General features: G+C 41.0%; 2 protein-coding genes across 3 annotated transcripts; one reads left to right on the top strand and one right to left on the bottom strand.

The window, feature by feature from the left end:
- Positions 1 to 259: 259 nt before the first annotated feature.
- arfgap2 (ADP-ribosylation factor GTPase activating protein 2) lies at positions 260 to 13,031 on the top strand. 2 transcript variants are annotated; one of them, XM_035419062.1, is made up of 17 exons: positions 260 to 418; positions 1,944 to 2,062; positions 2,277 to 2,349; positions 3,144 to 3,275; positions 3,741 to 3,821; positions 4,689 to 4,797; positions 5,145 to 5,201; positions 5,751 to 5,795; positions 7,149 to 7,201; positions 7,593 to 7,729; positions 8,231 to 8,362; positions 8,692 to 8,826; positions 9,251 to 9,400; positions 9,859 to 9,985; positions 10,336 to 10,426; positions 10,810 to 10,931; positions 11,044 to 13,031. In XM_035419062.1, exons 1-17 carry the CDS (start codon positions 347 to 349, stop codon positions 11,062 to 11,064), a joined length of 1,656 nt encoding a protein of 551 aa, XP_035274953.1. In that variant the 5' UTR covers positions 260 to 346; the 3' UTR covers positions 11,065 to 13,031. The 2 variants fall into 2 exon arrangements, with proteins under 2 accessions (XP_035274953.1, XP_035274954.1); XM_035419063.1 differs by lacking the exon at positions 5,751 to 5,795 and having other exon boundaries at positions 263 to 418.
- Positions 13,032 to 14,618: 1,587 nt separating this feature from the next.
- On the bottom strand, positions 14,619 to 26,698 carry pex16 (peroxisomal biogenesis factor 16). The gene is made up of 11 exons (XM_035416500.1): positions 26,432 to 26,698; positions 23,468 to 23,503; positions 23,115 to 23,191; positions 21,242 to 21,375; positions 18,973 to 19,073; positions 18,274 to 18,354; positions 18,028 to 18,177; positions 17,158 to 17,230; positions 16,912 to 17,031; positions 16,222 to 16,286; positions 14,619 to 15,676 (listed from the first exon to the last, which is right to left on the bottom strand). The coding sequence occupies exons 1-11, from the start codon at positions 26,556 to 26,558 to the stop codon at positions 15,618 to 15,620; spliced, it is 1,023 nt and encodes a 340-aa protein (XP_035272391.1). The 5' UTR covers positions 26,559 to 26,698; the 3' UTR covers positions 14,619 to 15,617.
- Between the last annotated feature and the right edge of the window lie 548 nt (positions 26,699 to 27,246).

Raw genomic sequence — 27,246 nt, 5'->3', positions numbered from 1 at the left:
TATAAATGCAGTCCATCGTCACGTGTTACATCCCTGGCACGCCTTTCTTTACTACTTGTTATGAAACAGTAAGGTCAGTCGATTTGAACTTTTACCTTGGGCCACTGCACCGCAATTAAAGCTTCATTAGCTAGTTAATCTCAGTTTGTGGGTGTATTAATACAATTCAAATGGATCAAAATGAACGCACACTATTTCTGACGTTGACATTTTTTGGAAACTCCCAGTCAACGAAATCCCCTGAGTTACGTGGCTTTGCTCTTGCGGAAGAGGAGGTGCGTCAGGTGTGCTGTTTGACCAATACTGCTGTCCGTAGTTTTAGTTGCACGTATGCGAAGGTGGCAAGATGGCGTTGGAGCCGAACAAGACCGAAATTTTAACCATTTTTAAAAGACTACGGTCTATTCCAACGAATAAGGTAACAATCGTAACTGAAATGTGTGATTTGTAGTCTCTTCGTCGTTGTGTTGAAATCAAATATTATAGTATTCAATGTTGTTGTGGCTTTTTAGATTTTGTAAGCCGGCTGTTAGACTAAGCCAGCCAATGAGCTTACTAGCTGGCATAGCTAACATTCTATGTAGCTTTGGCCTTAGCCGTGCTTATAGCCTGATGGTAGGAAATGGAAGTTGACCGTTTATATTATCCATAATCCACCAGTTAAGCATTATATCATGTAACCATTATTGATATGTGAGTAATATTACTATCGCTATTTATATGTCGATCATTTGTAACCGGATAATGCTATCTAGTTGGAACGTACACAGGGAAGCGTCTGTGGCCGTAGCCAGCACAGCTAACGTTAGCTATGGTAGGCCGTCGACCGCTTGCCGAACAAACAGACTAACTGTGCTAATTACCTCGTGGTAAGCTAACTATATAACTCAATGGAATACATGTAAATGGTTTCCAAGTTGGCCAGCAGCAACCATTCCTTATGTAATAATTTTTGACTTGGTCCCTTTTTCGTAAACATTAGTCTTCCACGTAACGAAACGCGTATGTTGGAACGACTCTGTTCGAATACATTTGCATTGAACGTTGAACAGATTATGCAAGGGTTTTTCGGAGTTCATTCCTTACACATGCTAAATTTAGTTGGTTTCGGTTTTACAGACTTATAGACGACTCCCGATTACCCTTGCGTTCCTTACTGGGGTAATTTGTGTGGGTGTCGTTTTCTTTCTCAGGCTTCCTTGAACACTACTAACCTTTAATTCTTTTGAATTCGAGTGGCCTTTTTCAGATTTTCAAATGGCCTCGCCAGCATTAGTTAGCTGTATGTAATACATTGTTTTCTATATTGAAATTCCATAGAGGTGGTTTGATTGATTTGGATACAAGAGAGCCCACGTTTATTTAAATGGTCTTTACCTGCAGAGGTAAAATACCTAAGTCTTAACCGAGAACTATACATGTTTACCTAGTGCCGTTGCCCTGGGTTATTTATGAGGTTTAACCAGTGACCAAGATATTATTTGCAGTTTGAAGTTTGCTTATGACATTCAACTGTTGCCGCTGCAATACCTCTATGTCACCTAACAGGGAATCTGCTTAGAAAAATCTAGTGTTGAATCTTCCCTCTAAGAATGAGGTTCTACTCTACTTCATTTCTGACAACAAGCCCAATTCCCGCTTTTGCAGAATGGCCATTTGAAAATAGGAATTGTCCTTCAGAATAGTTATTCTTCATTGGATATTACATTTACTATTTGTTTATTACTTTGAACACGGATTATTTTTAATAATGATCATATCCAGGTATTTATAATAGACAAAGTAAACTGGAGGAAATGGGATGGCTTCCCCCAATGGTGTGCTTGGCTCTGTTGGAAAAGCTCATGGACTTATCTGAAGCTGATTCTTTGTCACCTACTCAGCTTTTGTCTTTGTAAAAGGTTAATTTTTTCATTTTAAACATAGAAATGTCCATGTTTCAGGCCTGCTTTGACTGTGCTGCTAAGAACCCAAGCTGGGCCAGTATACCGTATGGAGTGTTCCTGTGTATCGACTGCTCTGGTATCCACCGATCTCTAGGAGTACACCTTAGCTTTATCAGGTACCTGCTGACCCTTCTGCTGTGTCTCCAGTGTGCATGAATGCCATGGTTACTTTCAAGAGCCTCCAGATGTAGAGATTTTATTACAAATTGAACAGTTGATTGTTAATTTAGGGATTTATAAATCCATTGGGTTGATTTGTATTTGTGTGTTCGAGATGTCTGATAATTGACTGGCTTTTATGTAATACACTCATTGTTTTCCCCCCACCAGATCCACAGAACTTGATTCTAACTGGAACTGGTTTCAGCTGAGATGTATGCAGGTTGGAGGCAACGCCAATGCGGTTAGTATGAGAACTGACTCTAAAATATCACAGATACAGTTACAATTTAGAATGCTCATCTGATAATTAGGAAAATGAATGGCATCAATGTCAAGATACTTTGTTAAATTCATTTGGGAATAATGTTAACCATCAATCTGATGTCTGGAAATTAATAATTGTTATTCAGTGCTAGTTATATACAACCACTGTCAAATTAATTAAAATTTAAAAAGCTAAGATACCTACCTGGCTAGCTAGAAAATATTAGTTGGTAAGCTAGCTGACATGACGTCCAGGATGGGAATTGATTGGTGATGTCCCTAAATGAGCCAATATAACATCTTTGGTGTTAAGTAATTAAAGTATTCACTTCATTTGAATAGCACTGTGAGTGCATAACAAAGTGCTTCACAGAACATAAGCGATAACAAAGCTAATGTTTGTATTCAAGTTACGAATATTCCTTAACTACAGTTTAATCCGAGGGTCACATGCATTTTTAGCAGAAAGCGCCCTGATATTGTTTAATCATATGGGAGATGCTGCCTTTAGTCTCCCATTCTTGGGGAACATTTTAGTAGCCTGCACTCTGCTGTCCTGTTAATTTCCTGTGGAGTAGTGGCCCTACCCTGTTGTTTAGTGGCTTTGCCAGTCTCTTGCCCTGATGTAATTTCCTGTGAATTAGTGGCTTTGCCAGTCTCTTGGCCTGACGAGCATTTGCCTCAGTGCGCCCGCTTGCAAAGCAGGTGCACTGTGCTGATGCTAAGCAGGCCACTCGGTCCTGAAGCCACCATTTGTGTTTCCCTTTGAAGGCTGCCTTTTTCCGTCAGCATGGGTGCACCACCAACGACACCAACGCCAAGTACAACAGCCGAGCCGCACAGATGTACCGCGAAAAGATCCGGCAGTTAGCGAATGCAGCCCTGTCCAAATATGGATCCGATGTGAGTCACAGCCGCAAAGTCCTGTAAACAACAGGCGCTGGAGTCGGTCTTTCACATGCCGGTGTGTTAGTTTTAGGTTGATGGCTTTTTACACCTGTGTGTATCCGTACTTTAAGTTCCTTGGGGGAGCCCTAGTTCTGGCATCCTGTGTAAACCCAGACATTTGTCAGTTTAAAAAAAAAAAAAAAACAGGGTCTGTGTTTGACATGAAGGAAAGTTTGTATTTGCAAACTCTAAGCACACATTGGCCTGTTGAGTCATAAGCTGTTAGACAACTTTATCTTATCTTAGCTTTATGTAAATGAAGCATGGAAAGATAGTATGTTCATTTGACAGTTACGAATAGCTGCATGTTGCATAGACCCCCTTCATTAGTCCTTCAGTCCCCACTAAGTACACGGTGCTCATTATAGTCATTTCTTTTTAAACCAAACTTGAGTGTACTGAAAGCACATTCTGTTTCAGCTGTGGATTGATTCTCCTGGAAGCACTCACACAGTGGCTAATGAAAAGAAAGAAGACGATTTCTTTGCAGAGCACATTCAGGTAATCATGCCTCAAGTTCCCTCTCGTTGTCTTAAATGGGAGAACACAGTCCCTATTGCTCCTCTTGATTTTACGATGACTGCTTTTTCACCAGTTCACATTTAAGTTTAAAAATAAAAAAATAAAAAAAATAAGAATTTAGCCCAATTTGTTTTTGCAAGGAAGTGCAATCTTTTGAGGAATCACATTAGGGATGCTATTTAACCTACTGAAAGGAGAGTGCTATTTGGCCTTGTACTAAAATAATGAAGGGGAATTTGTTTAACATTGATGGACAGTGAATATTCAAGGTTAATAAACAGTTTGCATAAGCTCTGGTGGGTATTCAGTAGCGCATTTACGATGTGTTTGGCAGAGGTGATGGAATTGAATTAAGCTGAAGACACTTCAGAGGTACAATCAGCAAGTAATTTCTTGCACATTACAGCACTACCAGTTATGAATAGAACTTGGCACTCTCATGCGCGACTATGCTATTCAGTGTTGGTATTTCTCTTTGAAAGTAGCTCATCTGAAAATTCCAAGTTAAATACTTTGCTTCTGACCTTTGCTATACTAGCTTTTAGGTTTGGGCTGTGCTTGAATCATCAGATAGATATTCTTTCTTGCGAATATCACAAGCCATTTTGTTTGGAGAATTTCAGGGTTGGCTCCTGTGGTCATTTAGCATGATTGCCGGCAGAAACATTGATTTGCTTTAGTTTAATGGAGTGTGGTCAGCTGGTCCTGTCCAGATCGAACTCCCAAAGAGACAAGCTGAACCTTCGGAATGGAAAGGCAGTCAGTGTAGTTCCGTAAGAGCTAGCATGGTGTGTTTGTGGCTTTAGAGCATCGATGCTAATCCTCACCCCCCCCCGTACCCTGCAGGCTGCGACCAGCTGGGACTTGCCTGCCCCCACCCTATTGGAGCAGAACGGTGCTGATACCCCCCCTGCGGTAGAGGAGACGCCCAAAGTGAGCGAGAGCACCTCTGCCCGTGAGTCTTCCTCCTCATTCACACAAACTTTGAAAAGGGTGCACAGTGGGACTTATTAAAGTAGGGCCTATTAAAAGTGGGATCTCAGTATGTGCCATAAGGGCTCCTGAATTTCCAGGTACACTGATCGTAGTTGCCTTTTATTGTGATGAATTCACTGACTAATCAATCGTCTGACATGTTGTTGTTTTGAGTTGATAACCCTAGAACTTCAAGTGTGGAAAATGCTTCACATGATGACTTGTCCTGTGGATGTAACCTTGGTCTATTGAACTGACTGAATTTTCCTGCTCCCCTCTCAGCCAGCATTTTGACTTTAATGGTCTTTTTGAAACAATTGTTCCTAGAGCTGGAAGAAGGACCGAGCATTGAAGGTCTGAGCACATCTCCCAAAGCTGTTATGGGTGAGTCGCCGTCGTGGAGCACGTGAAGCATGGAAGGTAGCAACTAGCAGGACATTAACTCATCACACCTCACCTGTCCATGTTCCCCCCATCATGATTTGTGGAGTGGAGTCTGTACCCTCTTTTGGTTAAAACCCGGAAGTGAATCATTGTCTTCATCGCCCATTTACTGAATTCCACTGCTAATTCGTTCAGATGTTTGACTTTTCTTTTTCTTGGAATCCGTGACAGAGAGGTCGTGTACTTCTCGTTCAGGGAGAAGCAGCTTGGACTGCAACCCCATTAGCCGCTGTAGGCCTCTGTACATGATACAGAACAGTGCTGTATATGCACTGCGTAAAATGGCCTGATAACGCAGTTCTCCCACCTTACGACAAGAAAGACATTAGTTATCAATATTTTATTCTATAGTTAAGACCCGGCATGAATTTCAAGCCAGGAATATTTCCGTTGACAGTCAAGATTGCAGTGAGTTGAGACTTCTAGTTGAGACTTCTATGTCCATGTTCTGTGAAGTACACTCTAACTGCTGTTTATTTTGTCACGTAGAAGATTCAATGCGTTTGTCGTCCAGCGAACCGCAGCCTTCTGAAGGTGATTAAGAATGTGATGCTGCTGATAGCCTAACGGCGGGCTGGATCCCAGGCATGGTTCTGCTTGGTTGACATGACACTGCTAGCGTACTGGCTTAACCCCTCCTCCCACCACGTATGCTAATACATACCTCCCGTAACTCCACCGGTTCACCTGCTCAACTAACACGTTATCTCCGCATCACTCAGGGGTTGTAATTCCAGTCCTAGAGTATGTGTTACAGTGGCCAGAGTTGAGTGCTTGTATGAGCTTGGGCACTCTATGGTAATACTACCTCAGAAGCCACATTAAAGGAGCTGACCTTTAGGGCTCAACACATTTTAAACTGCTGGCACTAAACCACAGCAAACGCTTCTCTCTCTCTTATGTGAGAAGTGATATAATCTACTGCCACTCATTGAACTTTATGTAGCTTAGATTTACTGGCCATACTGTACATAGGTCTGAGTAAGAGAATCTGCAATGTGATTGTAATGTAATGGATTTATAACGTATATAAATCCTGTTTTATTCTTGCGTCTTGTTATGGGTGAAATATGTATGTATTTAGGATCTGTATTTTGGTTCATGGTTAGCATAGCTATTTTGCACTGGTGCATCGTACAGTGATATTGCATATTATGCACCTGCTGGTTTGGAAATGTTAGCCATGTCGGGCACTCCTGCTCATAAATCGGAATGCAAATACAACATCGTAACTCTATATCAGAGCATCTGCTAAGTGAATATAATGTAATATCCATCCCATTATCCATCTACTTGTGTACGTTTGTCATTATGCAGTATATCTTAGTTGTAGAATGGGCTAAGCAATCAAGTTTCTTTAGTACTGAACCTGTTGCAGTTAAATGCCGCAGAGCAACTTGCAGCAGTAACACTGCTAAATGAAATGAAATAAAGTGCAATTCATTTACAGCTTTCAAAGGGGGGGAGTGAAATAATGACTTAGTGGTCTTACTAAATTTAATTCTGGTATTTAACATAGTTGAAATAAATACGAAAAGCAATTTCCTAGTGGACCAGCCAGATTGAACGGCTGCATTTGAATAATTTGCCATCCCCTACAGTGCAAGTGCTTGTATCTCCCACCATGCACTCTGGCATCTTGCTTTGCTGTTGCATGAAATGCTATGTCTGTCGGTACGTTTTATAAAGGGTGTGAAAGTACCTCAGGGACTAGCCTGTGAGCTACAGTATGAGCTGGGAAGGAAGGGGAAGGGGAGGGGGAGGGGGAGGGGGAAGGGTTCAAAGTGCAAACCCGGAGTGTGTTGTGAAACGGATAAAAGTACAGTTTGTCTTTGTGGCATTATCAGCAATGGGCTATGGGATTGATGTGCACTGTTTTTGTTGCAGATGTGAAGCCCTCTATCATCGGGAAGAAAAAACCCACAACAGCGAAGAAGGGGGTATGTTATTGGATCCCTTTTCTTCATGTAGGAATCGGTGTGCAGGTTGTGCTGCCATTTGCAGTGTTTCCACTAGGTGTCAGGATAAGTGATTGTAAACAAGCAGTGGGAATCGGCTGCCATAAAGCAGTTACAGTTAAATGGTGGTTGTTTTGATTTGCACGTTGTTGGTGAGCAGTGCCACCTTAAATATAAAGAACAAATTCACCTGTTGTTTCCCGCTGGTTTGCAGATGCTGGAATGTTAATGTACACTCAGTTACGAGAAGACTAGGACTTGTGAAGTTTTTCTGATTTTTATTTTTTTTGGTGATGTACTGGAATAGTTTACAGTGGGAAGCACAGCGAATAAAACCTGTTTTTTCGGTGTATTTATATGTCTCTCTCCTCAGCTTGGTGCCAAGAAGGGCCTGGGGGCTCAGAAGGTGAGCAGTAAGAGTTTCACAGAGATCGAGAAGCAGGCCCAGGTGGCTGAGAAACTGAGGGAGGAGCACGCCGCCGAGGCCAAGAAGCAGGCCGAGGAGTCCATGTGAGTGGGCCGGGGAAGCGAGGGGCAGGGTCTTTTGAAAGCTATCTGTAGCATCAGAATACATGCATGGTTAATACATAGGATTCTTCATTAATTGTTTCACAGTTTGTTTTGACATCACAGGATGTCGTTTGTTGGAATGATTGTCCACATTGGGGCCATTTTTGACAGCTTTGAATCGAGATTCTAATCTGAATAGTAACGTTATTGTGTGGAAAATGTCTTTTTTTAAAGCAAGTTCAGTAAGTTATTTCATACTAACATGTCTTGTCAGACTGCAACCAATGGTATTGAAATGTAACTGCTGGAGCTATCTTGCTGACATTCAACAAACGTGTAGTTTCAACAAATTTCAATTTAAACTGATAATGGAAGTGTCTTTGAATCTCTTTTCGACACTTCATACCTATTCTCTTTTTAAACGACCTGAAGAATGCAGCTAAGAAAGCTGCCTTTCATTTGGTCATTAACATTCCTCTCTCTTTCTCTGCACGTGTGCAGTGTGGCATCCATGCGGCTGGCCTACAAGGAGCTGGAGATAGACAGGAAGATGGAGGAGAAGAAGCTGCAGACCCTGGAGGGGAAAAAGAGGGAGCAAGCCGAGAGGCTGGGCATGGGCTTCGGAAACAGGAGGTGAGGCTGCAACCTTGGTGAAAGCCATTTTGATTAATAGAAACGTGATGTCCGGTCTAACCTCAGTGTTTGAATCCAGAGGCAAGTCATAGCAGTAGCTTTGCAGCAGCCCCCTGTATCCATTCAGGGTGAAAGAAAGGTCTGAAAACCCAGGTCCAATTTATTTCACTTGATGGCAAAGAGAATGAAACAGACAGAAAAAACGAATTCCTGTAAATTTCCATAAATTCCCGTTCATTTTCATGGCAAATTTCTCTTATTTTCCCTAATCCCATTGGCTGAGAGTTTCGGCTGAGTGTGCTGGATCTGAGCGCTCTGTGCCTTTGCAGTGCTGTGTCCCACTCGGTGATGTCAGAGATGCAGGTGATCGAGCAGGAGACCCCCACCGGAGCCAAGTCCTCCTCCTCCTCCCGCTCCAAGCTGGACATGTTCGATGAACCCGGCTTCACATCCGGGCCTCCAAAGTAAGCACCCCTCTGGCTTGTTCACGAACCGCACAAAGGGTAGCTAAACAGTGCCCAGTCCTGGACCCAAGGTCCCTGCGTATTAGTGGTGGGATTGTTTATTATAAAGGTCTGTTGTAGCGATGGTATTTTTAGCATGCAGGGTACACAAAGGCTCAATAAACACTGCTGAGAAACTGGTTGATGATTTTCTATATACAGCAGTTTGTGTGGGGAAGCTCTTTACCAAGGGCAATGGACTTGGTGTGCAATGGAAGATACGCCTATTTCAGTGTAGTTGCCTATTAACTGGTCTCGACCTGGAGCTGGATTAAAACAGAGGCTTTCAGGCTAAAGTCACAGTGGTTAGAAATGGCAGTTGTTGGCTTTAAGCCTCGGTCGGTCTTCTTGGTGAGTGTGAGTGATCGTTCTCCCTCTCTGACAGGTACAAGGACAACCCCTTCACATCCAGCGATGGCTTTGGCTCACGGTGGGACTCTGACAGCAGCTCCACCTTCTCCTCCTGGGCCCTGGAGAAAGAGGAGCCCAAGGAGAGCGAGGTCACCATCTCCAGCATCCAGCCAATCGGAGAGCGGTGGGTCCCCATGTTACATTTCTGGTTCTGTGAACAGTTATTAAAATAGGGCTGAGGCAGACTGATGTGTTCACTGATTGGTGCTTCATCAGAAGTTAACTAGCCATGGATATGATTAATTCTCAGGACAAGTTTCTTAAACAGTGGCTGCTATATCCAGCACTCTATGGTATAATAACCATGTATACCCTTGCCTCTGGTTCATAGGTGGCCAGTCTTACCATTAAATAATTGTACATACTAGTGATTAAATGACCCTGTTTAGTGTGCCAAAACAGGTAGTGTCAAAGAGCCTATGGTAGTCTTATTCTATATGTAACTTTCTCAGAACCAACTCCACATTCATGTGATTGAAGGGAGGAGTAATAGTGGGTCTGCTCAGATTTGGAGTTTGTTGGTGTTCAGTTGTGCGGAGATGTGCTTGAATCTTAGCTGAGGCTATCTCCACTTACCGACAGGTTGCCGAGCCGACGGAAGCCAGAAGCTTCAGTCCCGGTGGCAGAATCGAGTGAGGCGCGGCAGAAGTTTGCCAACGCCAAAGCTATTTCTTCCGACATGTTCTTTGGGAGAGAGAGCAGCGCTGAGGTATGCGAGATGACCAGCCGCTATTTCAAGACAGCACTTACAAAGTCAACATACGAAAAATTGATAATCCTAATTCTTATTCATAATATGTTAATAGTATAAGTATTAGATGCTGAAACTTCATAAGTAGTGTGGAGAAGAATTCAGCAGGGGACAGATATGGTAAAAAACACTGTGATGATTGCACACAGTACTGAAAGTATAACCTGTAATTCTGAAAAATGGGTATTACGTGTGGCATAGAAATATGAGCAAAGCCTGCATGGAAGTGAATGTTGATGTGGTGACAGGCATGATTTTAGTACCGTGGATCTGCCAGTGGAGGTTGTGACTCTGAGGTGTGATTTTAGTATGAAGCGAAGACCCGCCTGGAGGGCATGTCTGGCAGCACCTCCATCAGCTCGGCTGACCTCTTCGGCGATGGCAGCGACCGCTCTGCAGGTCAGTGCAGCTGAGAGCTTGTTAAGTGCCGGCAGTACTCTTATCCTTTACTGTGGCTTTACTTTAGAGGTATCAATGTGCACATTCAAAAAGAACACGCGCAGACAATGAATTGCATAGCATTTGGGCTGCACAATTAGTCTGTCAACCCCTTGTTCTACGTACTTCTCAGCTATGAATTATCTGTATGTTATTTCAATTTGCAATACTGTGTTGAAACATGGATGTAACTACTGAAATGTAACTGCTAAAACTGGAGTCTGGTGGTATGACTGTTTTAAAAAAACAGCCAGTTACTGTCGCCACTTGTAGTGTTTCCAGTATAGTGGCCAAGCTTATGCACTGAGTGCGCCTTTTTAACGCTTTTTGGATCGCCTCTCCAGGGGCTTCCGGCTTCGACAGCGTGCTTCCGTCAGGCCCGGACATTGCTCAGTTCAAGCAGGGGGTGAAGACCGTGGCGGGGAAAATGGCCGTGCTGGCTAATGGAGTGATGAACACAATTCAGGTACTGCTGCTCGGGTCCTTTTTTTTGTTACGATTGTATGTCTGCTGTCGTACGCGATTAGACCCGGCAACGGTAACCCGGTAACCTAACAGTGTTTTCTTTTTCTGTGCAGGATCGCTATGGATCATACTAAATGCAGAGGACTGAGAATAGGGAATACTCCAAGCCAAAAAGTATCACAATGGCAAGAACCCACATCGTCATCCACAGGCTCTTCTCTTTCAGGGGATTGGTTTGAAAACTGAGGGGGGGAGGGGGGTTGGCACTGGTGCTGTGGTATAGAGAGGGGGAAGGATTTGCATGACCTTCATCTGGATGACCTTGACCTCAACCTCTCCGTATGCCCAAAAGCCCAGCCTTTTATAGACTCGAGTGACTGAAACAGTATTGTTCTTTCTTTTAAGGAAATCAAGGTGAAGTTCAATGGGAGGGGGGAAAAAAGCTTTAGGTATCAGTGTGTTCAAGGCCAGGGTGCATCAGTTCTTTTGAAGTTTTGTTTTTCTATACAGTTTGATCTGTATTTACAAAGTAATTACTGATTTAATGTGTTAAGAAATATTTAACTAAACCTTTAACTAAACCTTAATTGTTAGTTGTACACATACATGAACATTTTTTTTTATTGTAGTATGTTCAAACCGGTTTATACTCTTCAGCATTAAGCTCATCTGGAAAAGGACTCCTCGACTGCCTGAATTTTATTCCTTCATTTTTCATTTGCATATCATTTTCTAGGAAATTATATGACCCCAGCCCATCACATTTCATAGTTGAAAGCTACTGTACAAATCCATATCATTTGGTCATAGCTCGCAACTTAATTGTTTTCAAAACCATGCCTTCTAATCGTTTCATATATTTGCTTCATAAAATGTCCCTGTTGCCCAGGCATGCGTTATAAAATATTCTGCACAGGCTTTTGGTTTTTCCCTTTTTTCAAAAACCAGAGTTGCAACGAGACTTCCTGTTGATTTTCACTGGAAATGATGGTTATGGATAGGCGTTTAAAGCCATGCAGTTCGACTCAATAATAGAGTGGATTTTGTGAATGGACCATTTGCCTTTTGACGACTAATTGCTACTTTAAAATTCCTCTGAATCATGCAGTTTCTTATTCAGGGAGCTGAAATCTAGACATTTCTTTCTCATTTCTTAAATTAAGCTTCCAGACCGTGTCCCCCATATTGGCGGTAATGCTAAATGATTGAAATGACAGTTCTCACTGGCCCTCGGGGTTCAACATAAACCAGAGTGGTGTTGAGGTGAGGATATCCTCACGGCACGTTCGTCTTATATTTGCTTGATTGGCAGGAACCAAAGCCAGTCAAGCAGAATTGCAGGCCCTTAAGGTGGGACTGTCAGCTGGAGGGACCTATGTGTTCACTCGTCGTGCCTACAGTAGTACTAAGGCAAAAAAACCAACAGTAATAAAACCCTTCAGGAATGACTATTGCTGTTGCATTGACACTGACCACTTTTGTTGATCATGGATGATGCAGTTCTTGTATGTACTTGAACGCCAGCTTTTAAGCGCAGTATATGCACACCATACAGTTTGAAGCATGAGGTATTGTCATAGGGAATCATTCAGTTTAATTAGAGAAGAATTGCAACAGTGCAGATTTATGGTCAAGATCAAGGCTTTGACAGACATTGTGCCTGATTTCACTGTGAGTACTGTACAAGTAAGTCACAATCAGGTGTGATATTCATTGGTTTTAATAACACACACAAAGCACATAATAGATGGGTATATTTAATTGTCTACCTTATACTGTATATGCTCGTGAAAAATGATAAATCTTGGTCAAACACAAATGTAACATTTTATGCCCCAAAAAGATATATACAATTAGGTTATATAACATCAAGGACAAACGTGGGTTTTTAGAACTGGTGACATAGTCACCTAATGGTTGTCATTAAGGGATATAAGTTTGTGTGTTCTAGCCAATCCATGTTTGTCCACTGTTTGTCCTGCCTGTCTATCTATTTGTGCCCCAGTGATGTAAAGGAAAAAAAAGACTCCTGAAATACAATTATTTATTGTAGGCAACTAAAGATGCTACTAAATTTGTGTCAATAAAGGTTTAAAATGTTGCTCGGTTTGCTGTTCGTTTTTGTACATGAACAGAATGTTAGGGAGATGGATAATGTAACTGTTAAACAGCATTGTTCTCTATATTCAAAACCGAATCATGCCGCAGAACCAGAGGTGTTTATCATAGGATTGTGTCTTAGGTTTAATATTTAAATACGAATGCCCGATAACTACTTGGCAAAAAAAAAAAATCGTGATTTGATAAAATAACTGATTCATGGTCAATTTACCAATATCACTAAAGTACTTTGAAGAAAGGTTTGTAAATTATTGTCTTGGACAAACTGACTTGAGTTACAGCCTTTTTTTTGAGTTGAGAGCACTTTGGCTGTCACAGCTGAGATTGATTCTCAAAAACAAGGACAAAAAAAAAGGCAAAGCTGACTTCTGATTTGTTGTTTGGCCCACTTCAGTCTGCACGTCTTGTTCAAAACTGATAATCCCTTGGGTTTAACTCCTGACCTTTGTGTTTCGAAGTAGCTCACTAAGCAAAAATGACGTGACGCAGGCAGGGCCCTACAGCCAGTAAATCACAGGTATAAGCCTGAGCTGTCATTAGCTGGCTATGAGCGGGACTCTCCTCAGAAAAGGAGGGGGGGCAGGTTTCTTCATTCTTGCTCAGTCAGCTCATACCGATGACGTGCCCGGGGATACCAGTTTTCATTAGAAAGGGAAACCGTGCTCGCTCTCTCCTGTTACATTCCAGACCAAGGGTGTAGCCTAGCACTAAGACACTTGATTCCTCTAACTAAGCGTGGTCTTCAATTAAGACCTTGATAAACAGAATCAGGTGCCTTAGTGCTGGGCTAAAACAAAGATTGGACACTCCTGGTGTAGACTGTATGTTGTAAAATAGTTAATAGCTATATCTATCAATATCTGCAACTAAATATGGAATAAATATACAATATCTGCAACCAAGTATGGAATATTAAATATCTGCAACTAAATATGAAATATATATATATACAATCTTACGATTAGTTTTCCACAAAAAGTGGTTAGTGGTTCAGTGGTTATTTATAGTCTTGAACAATCCATTTGAGAAATAAAAGCTTTTGCTAATAATGCTCAGCATATTTGTATTGGGGGCTAAAAAGCTGTTAGTATAGGGGCATTGTTAGTGCACACTGGGCAGTGTTACTGTAGTGGCATGTGACTAGCCAACTAATAATGGACTTGTGACTAGCCCCGACATTGTGAATGCTTGCTGGGTCTTGCTCATGGTGACTGCCCTGCTGATCATCTGGATATGGACAGAACGTGTGACTGTGTTAAAACCCTTTTTTGGTCAGAGTTTAGGGTATGAGGATAAAAGAATGCTTGATCTTTTTTGAGGTTGTGGTTATTGTAGAAGTGGCTCAGTGTTACCTCCAGTAGCGGGATACTGTAATGCAGGTCAATTCTGGGACATAACAGGGTCCAGTGTCGAAAGCTTATGAAACTAAACACTCAGCGCGGTTTGGCCTGAATTCCAAGAGCACTTTGCACGGGACTAATGTACAACTCCCCAAATCTGCCATTGTAACACAACACCTAGGCAAAGAACAAAGAACCTGCCCAATTGAATAATATACCAATACATATCTGATCATTTTGAGATTTATTGAAAGTTTTTACAAAGTGCTTTACAAGATTTACAAAATCATTCACACACATACATGCTCCCATAATAAAACAGTCATGATTCTTCAGGATCTCCAACAACGTTCACACCCGTTATATGTTCCTGGAACTTGTGTTAACGAAAGCTATTAAGCAATTTTCACACAGTGTTAAAACCCCTAATCTCCATAAACTACCAGCTGGCTCCAATTAGTACCAAGACCCTACGGAAATGTCTCATTAAAACTTTAACGTGGGAGTCGGGTGGGATGCACAATGCCCATTAGCCCAGGAATTCTCAATGTTGTCAGATAATTTAATTCACAGTTATATCCATGGTTCACGCGCCCTCCTCGGAGAGTGCCCTTCAAACAAACCGAGGGCACGGACTGGTAACTTACCAACCAATGTGTGCCAATGCCCATGTTATTCAGAGGGAAAGCTGATTTGCTTAAAGAAAACAACGCGAGACATGTAGATACCTGCCAGTTTACCAACAGAACAGTATGTAACCAATGCAAGAGATCTCTTACCATTACACGGGAATAACTGCAGGGCAAATGATATAGAGACACTATTTAAGCAACACTCAAAATTAGGAAAAAATATGACAACTGAAAGTACAGAAAGACAAATTTAAAGTATATCGAAAATGGTTATCCCCCCAAAACAAATCACAATAAATAGGAATCTATATTCATATTATGCCCTTTGATGCAATGGGAAACTATTGATAACAACAAAGTGAGTCGAACAATTGAAAGGTAAATCATAGAAGAGGCTATTCACATTTCAGTCAGACCCATAAAAGTGTCTGTCAGCATTCTATTTTTTACAAACAATTTTGTGGAACTCGTGAGAGTTTTTTTCTTAGAAAAAACCAAACAGTTGGCAGAGATGTGCACTGGGATATCCCATCATGCATGGCTCATCTTTCTCTGAAGCATTTGTCCTTGTACAGTATAACATATTCGATGACCTCACCCCCAATTATAAAAGTAAATCTTCTGCCAGACTGGGAGGTAATCCATCAGAGGACCTGAGGAAAGCACAAATGCATAACACCAGAATGACCAGTGCCCAAATTGCCCTTCCCTTTAAATGCTAACGAACAAATCCCACTTTAATAACTCAAAGCAATATGTGAAATGTACAAGCTTTAATGTGCCTATGATGCATGGTGGTTCTATCTCCCTCCCCTATGTGCTCTTTCTCTCAACCCCAATTCGCATCTTTTAAAATTGTGTAGTGGTCAGAGGTATGCCAAAAACTGGCCTCCTGAAACAAGCTGGACCTGAAGACGGCTGCAGTACAGGCCTGGCAGAGTATCACCTGAGAAGATACTCAGCACCTGGTGATGTCTACTGGTCACAGACTTCAAGCAGTCATTGCATGCTAAGGATATGCAACAAGGTACTACACATGACTTATTCATTTCATTTACATAACATTAATATGTCCCAAGCATGTGCCCTGAAATGGGAGGGGGGGCAGGGTATGTATAAAAAGCTCTGTAATTTCTACATGGTGAAGCCAAAATGTATAAAAAATTTACTTTAACCAATGGTGCAGATTTATACTCACGTGTGACGAATCCAAAACCTGGTATTTGGTCTGCGAGAAATCTCAGCAGAAACAGAATCTTTGTCCTGTATAAATAGAACGAAATGTGATGAAAGCCAGAATGATGACAGACATTTCAGCATCCCTGAGCTCCATGCGTCTCTATGACTATTAATACCCTGTACTCCCAAATGGTTTGCATTCCAGAAGTCAGTCAACTGTAGATAAATATACCGCAGTAACCCGCCCGCTCCCCTGATGCCAATTTATACAATTACTAAAGAGCGTTTTCAATAACAGAGTATTTGCATATGAATATACTTTTTTTAAAGTATTCATGTAATATTGTAAACATAAATATTTAATGGTTCTAATGTAGGTTACACATTGATAATTTTGCACAGAGATTTGCAATATTATACTGGATTATTTATATTAGCACAGCATTACTGCACTTTAGCAAAAATGAATACTAGTAGGACCTAATACTAATGACCTATGTCCCCCCCACGCACACACAAATACACAGAGCACTAGTGAGGACTCTTACTCTGAGAATATGTCGTAGAAGGGGGATCGGAGCAGGTAGCAGAAGAGCAGGAACGCGGACACGCACACGCACGCACATACACACACACGCACACACACACACACACACACACACGCACACGCACACACATGCATACACACAGCACTAGTGAGGACTCTTACTCTGAGAATCTGTCGTAGAAGGGGGATCGGAGCAGGTAGTAGAAGAGCAGGAACGCCCTGCGCCTCATCTCCGCTCGCTCCGTCCGATTCAGAGACTTCGTTTCGCTCATGAGACTGAAACTGCGGGAAGACAAACAGCGTTATGCTACTCCACACCAACACTCCATCGTGCACGGCACAGCAGGTACTTCCTGTGTACTTCCCTAGGGAATACAGAGCACTGCAGAGTGCCTTCAGTGCCATTACCTTGTTACTTCCAGGAGTGCAGAAATGAGCCAAGGCTTCCACGATTTTCTTCCACAAAGCCCTAGACTGAGCACTTTGGATAGGAGTGTGTTTTAAGGAAAGAAAAGCACTACCATACAGCAAAGCCCTATACACCCATGAGAATGACACCGATGGCTGCCTGACAAAATCTGCAGCCAAAACACTGTCAACACTTGGTCTGTCTTTAATGACTTTCAAAATTTTAAATGCTTTGAGTCTTGAGAGAACTTTGAATGGGTTACTCTGAGTTGATTCACTGTGTGTGGATCTAATCAATCCCTAATCAATCAATGCTCCGTTTTCAAGCTGTGAATGGGCTGGCCGGTGAGTGCTCCAGCCTCACATACAAGCGAGGAACTGGAGGAGCTCGAAAACCAGGGATCAGATTGATAAAAAAAGTTTTTTTTAGGGTTAGGCTTAGTTAGTGTATGTATAAAAAGTGTTGTTATTTTTACAAGTGAAACCAAAAAGTATAAAAAATAGCCTTTAATAAAAGCTGAGAATGAGCACTTTAAACTTTCAATTTGAATACAAATCAAAAATTGTGGAGTACAGAGCCAAATCGAGCAAAAAACTGTCTTTGTCCCAAACTTTATGGAGCTCACTGTATGTCTGTTCTGGCATACATACGTTTATATCTATATATTCTCATGCTTTTTAACCTTAAGAAAACAAACATTTAGTGAAAATGACTAGGAAATTGTGTGGGTGATCATGCGTGTTTTGAACATTTGAAATGAAGCTGCTAAAGCTGTCAGTATGGCTCTGTCTGAGGTGGAGTTATGGAAGAGGCTCAACAGTGCTGAGCTGCAGGGGTAGGCAGTGGCGGTATAAACGGGGTGAGGATACGATGCACCAGGGGCCGGCTGATGAACAGGGACTCCGCGATGGTCTCCTGCAGGCCCAGCGGGGTGGGGGCCGGGTACGGGTCTTCCTCGGGGCGGCCCCGTCTCCTCTCCTGACGGGGGGCTCCCCACAAACGGGCGTGAAGGGTGGGCACTGGGGTAATACAGAAAGGGGCTTCAGCAAGTCATTACCTCGGAGCACACCACAACGGTGGGGGGTGGGGGGGGGGGGGGTTTGGGAAGTTTTTACCGCTGCTCAACGGCCGCACCACCCTTCCGGATCGCTGTCCCACGAAGGAGGGGTCCCCCTCTCCACCCTCACTCTCCTCATCTGCAGAAAAACATTAACGACTGAACTGTTATTATGAATTGAGAGGCTGTTATTGCTAACGGAGCAGAAGTATTTTATCACAATGCCTGCAGCTATGCCTGTGCCCATACATTACTGTCAATACTTCATGAATAGAAAATGATGGATTAGAGCTACTGCGTTTCATATAGACCACTGGGATTTGGGTAAAACCAGACCCAAACCATTTTTTATCAAACTATAATTCATACACCATATCCACTTTGTTCTCTATTTATTTATGGTCTATTATCTTTACTGTTTACTCAGTATACATTTAGACCAAAATATATTAATGCAATTAAGCAGAGAATAACAGCAGACATTGTCTCAGTCAATTTACTTTCAAATTTGATGACAGCCTTAACAGAATACTTGCAACTTTTCTTATGTACTGTTAGCACAGGGAAATAAAACTAGTCTTCATGCACTGCCATTTAAGCTAGGGTCAAGCGGATTCTAGTAAACCTGAACTGAATTGATCCTTCCTTCTGGTGGTACACCAACATTTTTAAGGTAAGACCTGAATGGGCTCAAACTGCTACGCATTAGGAATGGCAATTCCGTCACTGCACTGTAGATGTGGATCCCGGTTCTTACCTAGGCTGTTCTGATGCTTCTCTCTGTCCAGGGGGATGATGGGTGGAGATGTCTGGATCCCGGACTTGTACCAGAACAGCAGCAGAATTCTCAGAATCGCTCTAAAGGAGAAGAGCGATACACATTACTCTCCTGCCCTACACAAAGCAATTCAGCCAGAGCATTGGCAATAGCCTCCATCTCTCATTTCACCTTGACAGGAAAAATCACTGACACAGTGGTATTAGGACAGTGGAGGGGACATGGCAATCCTCTATGGTAAACAGCAGTCTAATGGTTGCTACTGCACAGACAGACCATTATTTCAGATGCATGGGCAGGTATTAGACGGTGATGATTAGATGCTCTCGTACAGTATACTATGAAAGTAAATGAATCTGTGCTGTGCCTGCTCAAATTCAAGGCCTCGGAACAAAGTGTTCCCACATAATAAAAGATAGCAGCTGCAATAGCTGGGAGCAAACGCGGGCTGTTTTGTATTCATGTATTTTTAGGTTATTTACAAGCGTTATTACATTGCGTTCAATAACTGCGAAATGATTGCAAATTGTGTTTTTGCCAGAACAGACCTGTTTGTAATATTACATTTATTATTGATTTAAGTGGTTGCCGACTCATAAAGTCTGTTGACAGCTGGCTTCCAAAGATAAACATTGCCCTTCCCACTGGAAGATTAGTACTAAAACGGTTTATGCACAATGTAGTCTAATTATCTGTACCTGTGTATAAAGTGCAAACTTGTGTTTGTCCACGTTGGCAAAGGTACAGCACTATCAGTGCTGGTGTTCCAGTGAGCTCTGTCCTAGCGACTGATTTGTTGAGTCTATGCTCCTGACTCAAGGTGCACAATTAGGAGGTTAATGAGATATACTAAGGCATTTGCACGTTTGGGTTAAAGCTTGAAGGTTGCCATTTTTGCATATTTGCCTTTAGGTGAACAATATTCAAATATGCTTCAACCAATTGTTAGCTGTTCAAAGTGGAGAAACAAGCAGTTTAATCCATTAAGCTATTAAATGTTGTCTTGAATCTAGTAATCAGTGACGGTTGGACCTTGCTCATGTCGATTTTGTGTTAGCTCTGGTAAAAGAAGGAACAGTGAATGTAGTTGTCCTGTGATTAAGAGACAGTGTATATATTCTTATTGCTGATGTGCAAACTGATGTGGAAAAATTTGGACAAGAATTGTACATTGCGCATTGACAGATAGTGGCAACACTCACACACAGACAACCGCACACGCAAGCAAACACGCATACACACACCAGATCAGACTGGCTGCATAAATTTTGCCACCAACTTCTGAACTTTGCCGACTTTAAACCTGATCCACAGCTCTGTCATAAATTGAAATTTTATGGCCAGAACCAGACATGAATATGCAAAAGTAATAAAGAGCTACAGACTAGCATCTGCATGAGTTATGAGTTTAACTTTAATCACCAAACTGGCAAGTTTCATTTTTACTTAGAATTCCTGCTTTCTCCAGAATTTTAAGTTCTCTATTTGTGCATCTGTGCCACCCAAACCCTGTACAAGCCACACAAGTGCATACTTTATACTACAGTTAAATAAAACTAGTGCATAGATGTTTTGGCAGTCTGGAGTCCAATCTTTTGGATTGAAAGGTACTTTGATTTATAGGTGTCTTCATTATTGATCCAAATGTGGGCTTCATTTAAATAAAGGCTTGAAATTAAATAAAGGCAGCCTGTGACCAATGAAATTATACTTACTACAGGGTAATCTCCCTTCACGCTCAATAAAATTAATGACTTTTTCCCCTCGATAACAGCACATAAGGGTTTACCATTTCCTATAAACTGTGAATTAATTAATGAGGCCAAAGTGTGAACGAGGGGGGGAAATAAGCCCATCTCCAAATAAGACAATGTGTGCTCCTACAGTACTTTGATAATCATCACAATTTCAATGTCTTAATCTGACCATTTCAATCATCTGCCAGTAAGGAAAGGATTAGAGAACTGCAGATTCTGGGTAAAGAAAATACTGTTGGCTTGGGTGAACACCTTAGACTGGATGAGGGCTGTAGCCTGGTGGAGAATGATTTCAGCTTCGCAGGTGTGAGTTAAATCGAACCAGTGAACACAGTGGTGCTACAGGAACGGAACTGATGAGTTCATGTACAGAACAAAGATCCTGACCGGCCTGTTTGCTGTCATTTTCGACAGGGGTCCGAGAGTACAGCACGAACAGCAGTGAATGACCCGAGGTGCCAAACTGAAAGACACCACGACGAGGTCCTTACTTGCTGATCTGGATGAGGACGATGACCAGCCAGCGGCCCACCTCCCCCCACAGTCTGCTGGCTCCCATCTCAATGAAGACCTCCAAATGCTCCAGAACAGACAGCCAGGTGAGCAGCTTCTGCTCAGACAGCGACTAGAAAAAGAGTACATACAATCGGGGTAGTAAAGCTGCACTTGCATGTACATGCACACACACACACTTCAAACTTCAAGCGCTTGTTACTGTTGCTACACTTGTGCATGTTTTTTTTCAATGATTTACCTTTGCTGTACATTAGATCTATTAAATAATTTAATAGTTTTTTAAACTGACTCTTCTGCCTTTTTTCCGTTGTCGATGATTTTCAGCCTATAATTTCCATGACAAACACCCAGCCTTAATCATTAACTTACATAAATAGACCCGGCTAATGTTCAAAATGGGTCACCATTCAAGATATCTTCCTTAACCAATGCAGACAAACCCAGCACAACTGGAACATTGATTTCCTTCCAATGGCAAGGCGTGTTACAGCCAAATTCATTTTTAAGTATAGAGGTCTGTGGAATTAAATGATATGATTTTAATAGACAACCCTTTTCCAAATTCAAGTTCAGAACACGAGGCATGCAACAAATTTTTTTTTTTTTTTTTTTAAGCTGCAGCAAGATGGCAGTGTTGTTTATTTCTTTGACTTGATAATACCCTCAGAAAACAGAGGCCTCTTATAGTCAGCCTAGTTACTTATCCTACAGTAGAGACCCTTCTTGTCTGCACACAAAAACAGACAGAACTAACAGATGTTCCACAGGTGGATGTTTTCAAACCACTGAACTTGTGTGCTTTCCTATACTGATAAAGACCTGTATCTTAAACAAGAGTATAAAAGCTCATCTCCACACTTAAATCCTTCACAAGCCATCGGCTCTCCAATGCTTTTCGTATCACAGATTAGGTCTAAGCCCTGTATACACGATCATCAGAATATATCTGATTATTGTTGCTGATTATTTTAACCTCCCCGAAAGTTTCTCTTCACATTCTGAGAGATTGTACATACGTCTTTTATCTAAGCTTTCCGACAGTAATACACAAGGAGCTGTGTTGCCATTAGGGAATGAACAATAACTTGTATACCCCATTTAGGCTGGGGTATACTGTTAAGCATATTGTAAAAAAAATTCTCTATAACATCTGCTATATAACTAAAATTTGATTTGATGCTAGGTCAGACAATTAAGTGTACCAGGCTTCTGGGATGGCAAGAATGAGAATGACATATAGAGAATTGATAATGATAAAGAAATCTTCTAGGAGCATCACATAGGTTCAGAATAAGTTTGTTCCATTTCACAGTACTGTGTCCTACTCAACCTGACCATATTTTGAACCAGTTTTTCATATTTGGATTATATTCAATGTAATTATTTTACTCTTTTTTCTCTTATGCTACACAGAGTTCTGGTAGAACAAATTGCTCATCGTTTAGTTCTGTGTAATACTGTGCATTAATTCATTTTTCTGTTCTTTTGCCAGAGGGTTCTTCACAGTGACTTTCAGGGTTTTAAAAAGGTACGTACGCGTAATACCAATTCGCCTAAACAATTATCAAGCAAAAAATAAAAAATAAACTAAAACACTACAGCCCAATTTGCAATACCATATTCATGTGTATAGTGTAGAAACCAGAAGCTCCACCTCTTGACAAATGCACGGTAAGAATCAGAATGCCAGCCCCACATCAGAGCTACAGAAATGAATAACATGAAATGTTGGCAAAAGAGAGGCCTTGCCACAGTGATTTTCCAGCTGAGGCAATCTGGAAACAAAAGTCTCCATTAGCCTCGAGGCTAAATAATTCCCCACCTGACAAGTTAAACAGCTGCACTCACCACAGGAAGGGCTCGGCACTGACCCCGGCGCAATATCCCATCATTCAGCAGGACCAGCAAGTTGGAGGCAGAGTACACTGAAGGACAAATCAGCACATGCTACCTTAAAGCTCAGAGGCTCCGAGGCTCTCTGCTGCAGTGCACTACAGACTATAGCGGGCAGTAGAGAGTAGAGCCACAAGTTTAGCCACAAGATTAGTTATGGTTATGTAGGCAAAAGACCTGACTTCAAAGGCAAAACAGAGAGTGTGGATCATGTGTGCTGCAAGTGTAGAGTATCAAGAACACCTGTTAGGGTCTAAACCTTTTATCCATCCATCCAATTAAGAGGTCTTTGAGAGAGCGCTGCTCACCTAGAGCCGAGAGTTCATGGGAGTCAGAAAACCGACCTGCAAAAAAAACAGCAGCACAAGTTATGACCCTTATACATGGTTTTATAACATTTTTCTCTAAATGCATTTAGGCTAATTATTTTATAACATTTAGTAATCATTCATTGTGTCAAAGGTATGCATGTATAGCCTATATGCATGTGTGTGCATATATCCATATTTTTTCACACAATGAACTGTGTATGACTCACTGTCATTACCAGATATCAAATGGTTTGACACAATCTACATCAACCTTCAAGTAACAGTAAGTGGGAGTAAATCGGTGTATAGCCTAAATATAGATTCTTACATGAAATAATTAACAAATCAGGGTTTATTAGTGAAAAAAACAGGCAGATTCTAAGCTTCTCGACAAACGTTGATTTAAATAAGTAACGTTACCTTTAGGCACATTCTACTACTACAGTACATGTTAAATTTTACCTTCTACATTAACCAGACAAGCGTGTCGTCATAAATGTCAAGACTCCACAAAACTTAAAACTTCTTACAGTGAAAAGTCTCTGACTTGTTTAAGTTCTTGCTTACATTCTGGACAGTGACTGCCGTGAATCTATCGCTGTTACTCATGCAGCGCTTTCGACACAAGCAATGCCGGAAGCGCTGTCCTGAAATTTGTTCTTACTGTGCAGCACACCTGACATGCAAACGTAGTGTAGCCCAGTTGACAATTCTGTCAATACATATTATATTGTAGGCCAAACTATACGGTATGGTTAATTAATGCATTACTTTTGTAACTGAGACTGAGTCACAAAAGCATAAAAAGTTATTTTGATACTGTTATAGATAACAAATTGTATTAATATTTTTAAATCCCAGTTTAGGGGCAAGGGGATGTAATTGGTATTTTATAGAATTCCTGATATGCTCTAATTCTATATATTTTGCATTGGCATTACTGTGTATAGGGCATTACCTAATTGAAACCTACTATTTTAAATTGGCCCACATTTTAGTTAATACAACTCAAAAGTAACTGAAACATCCAGAGAGCACATGTGGCTTCCTACAACTTCAGTACCTTAGTATCATTTTCTGTAGCTTAAATAAGTATAGGCTACCTGTTGTACTAAACCTTCAGGTATAACAGGTTCAAGTATAAGCATACTTGAGTATACTTAAGTATACTTTCCTGAAGTGTAATAGAATACTTGATTCACTGTTGAACTTTCATATTTTTAGAAAGTATGCTATAGCTGTGTGCTTATAAAACTTTGTAAGATCCACCTTGTCAATGTTCCCGTCAGCCTAAAACTGATTATTGAAGTCATCATGAAAGACACCCCAGCATCACTCCATCAAAAAATTCAGGGGAGGATCCATAGTTTGTACGTAAGAAAACTGAAGTGAGCCTCAGCTACTTTTTTGGGTTAATGAAACTGACTGCACAGGTAAAGATGTTACTGAAAATGCATGAAAATAGGACAAAACCTTATTCCTAAACTCCTTCTGTGCCAGAAAAAACATCAAACACAAAGACTATATCCCAGATCACGTAAGCTCCATGTATTCATGCCTCTTTGAATATAAAGCTACCAATTTTCATTTCATTGTCCATCATTTGGAAATGCTCGGGTGTCTGAACCATTTGTACTCATCGGGATGGACCTTGTGGGGAAACTGATGGCAACTGCAAGAGCCAATTTGTACATATGCTTTTATGATCGACTAAAAATTTTTGGCAGAGGCATTTCCACTCTAAGTGTAAGCAAGCTGAGGATGTAGCATAATGTATTGTGGAATTTTTCTATAAGTTTGGAGCTCAAAAACAAATTCTCACTGATGAAGGAGGGGAATTCAGGAATAAGGTGCTGTCCTATTATACATTTTCAATGATTTCTCCTAAATATCTTTGCCTGTGAAGTCAGTTTCATTAACCCAAAAACATGGCTGAGGATTCCTTCAGTTTTTATGTACCAACTATGGATTTGCCCCAGAATTTTATGATGGAGATGTGTTGGGATATCTTCCATGATATCAAACGATAAGCCAACACTTGAATAACCAGTTTTAGCCTACATTGAGGGGACATTTGACATGGTGGAGCAGGTGGACCCTACAAAGTTTTATAAGCACACTAATATAGAATACTTTCTTAAAATTAGAAAGTGCACTTGGCACACCTTTGAACTTCACCCTTTACACACTTGAGGAAAGTATACTTAGGCTCATACTTGAACTTCATTGCAACTTTTAAAACATCAATATGTTCAAGTAGGCTACAGAAAATGATACAAAAATACTGAAGTAGTAGTAAAGTAGTAGTAAACCAGTGCTCACTGTTACTTTTGAACTCACTGTTACTTTTGCGTTTTATCAACTGGAAGTGGGGCAGTTTAGTCCCAAAGTTATCAAGATCAGACTAATAAATCTATATTTAAAATCAACGCATAGTCTCTTTTTTTTTGGTAAGGGGTGCAGCGCTATATCCAGTTTAAACGCTCTGTGCTATGATAGCATTGTAAACAGATTGAGCGGGTGATTGACGAGTGTTTTTTAATGCATGGAACGTTTGATCTAAATGCTGCAACAGCATATAGCTTTCCCCCCCAAAGATGGTAATTCTCGACATCATTGTGCCGCAGTGGCAACACAATATCCATTCAGGACAGCGTGTCCGGCATTGCTTGTGTATGAAGTTCTGCGAGGGTATCAGCGATAAATTCTGTCCAGAATGTCAACAAGTCAGGGATTTCTTCACGGTAAGAAGAAATTTTACGACGTGACAATCTCGCTAGCTATTGGACATGTGTCTTCGAGTTTATCTGCCGAGCTAATTAAGCCATCCCTCGGCCGTAATTAAAAAAAAAAAAAAAACTTAGCCGAAAAGTTGGGTGGCATAAATAGCTATTTGTAACAACATGCGATTAATTCGAAATCGACTTTCTCGCTTCACAGATTTGAAAAAAATCAGCCTACCTGCAATGAGATAAGAAAGTGTTCGGACAGTGCTTTCCAGGTGCGCTGTGGCTGAAGGGTTCTTCGTTACATATTCCTGGTATCTGTGGAAAAGGTGCTCAAGTCTTTCTAAGCATTTTGCTGACATATTTTCAGTTTTGCTGTCAGTTACGTAGACACTGTGCCAAACACAAACAAAGCGAAACCAAATGCGAAAGTCTTAAGACACGATACACTGAAGTGAATTAAACTTCCGCATACACATGTTCTTCCCATAGCATGGATTTCACTTCCTGTATACAAAAAAAGGCTTTTCGTTTTAAAGAGGCAGCTACAATTAACTCTGAAATGTGTGACAATGCACGTCCAGTTGTTGATTGGGAAAGACGTAATGATAATATTTACAAAGTAGTAGTTGTAGTAATAATAATAATAATAATAATAATAATAAATGATTAAGAAGAATAGGTTTACAGCTCAAAGGAACTACTTAATTTCAAGATGCAACTATAGGTGTGCATATATGGATTGCGTGAGTAGATTTTAAATGTTACTTACACTCACGTAAGGTTCCAGGCTGAAATGCATTCTCGACATTAAAACGAGTTAATGCATTAAGGATCAGTTGAGTTCTCAGACTCTCTGTTCCACCTACTCCCAGTTTTATATATACTACCTTTTATTACATTTTATCTATTTTATTTGACTTAATTTTGTTAATTTTCTGTTACTATTGATATTATTACTATATTGTTTTTATTATTGTATTTTCATTGATCTTCATTGATCTTTTTAAAAATAATGTAATGTTAAGTGCTTTGTACTGCTGGAAAGGC

The sequence above is a fragment of the Anguilla anguilla genome, chromosome 5 (genome assembly GCF_013347855.1).
Source record: "Anguilla anguilla isolate fAngAng1 chromosome 5, fAngAng1.pri, whole genome shotgun sequence".
Lineage (NCBI taxonomy): Eukaryota > Metazoa > Chordata > Actinopteri > Anguilliformes > Anguillidae > Anguilla > Anguilla anguilla.
Note: the sequence above shows the minus strand (reverse complement) of the source record. Positions and strands in the feature narration are given on the sequence as shown.

Coding starts and splice junctions, on each gene's coding strand:
- arfgap2 (XM_035419062.1), top strand. CDS start 347: ATGGCGTTGGAGCCGAACAAGACCGAAATTTTAACCATTTTTAAAAGA. Junction 3,822..4,688: donor TCTTTGCAGAGCACATTCAG/GTAATCATGCCT, acceptor CGTACCCTGCAG/GCTGCGACCAGCTGGGACTT. Junction 8,827..9,250: donor TTCACATCCGGGCCTCCAAA/GTAAGCACCCCT, acceptor CCTCTCTGACAG/GTACAAGGACAACCCCTTCA.
- pex16 (XM_035416500.1), bottom strand. CDS start 26,558: ATGTCAGCAAAATGCTTAGAAAGACTTGAGCACCTTTTCCACAGATAC. Junction 21,376..23,114: donor AGTGCCGAGCCCTTCCTGTG/GTGAGTGCAGCT, acceptor CTCTTTTTCTAG/TCGCTGTCTGAGCAGAAGCT. Junction 19,074..21,241: donor GTCCTCATCCAGATCAGCAA/GTAAGGACCTCG, acceptor CTTCTCCTTTAG/AGCGATTCTGAGAATTCTGC.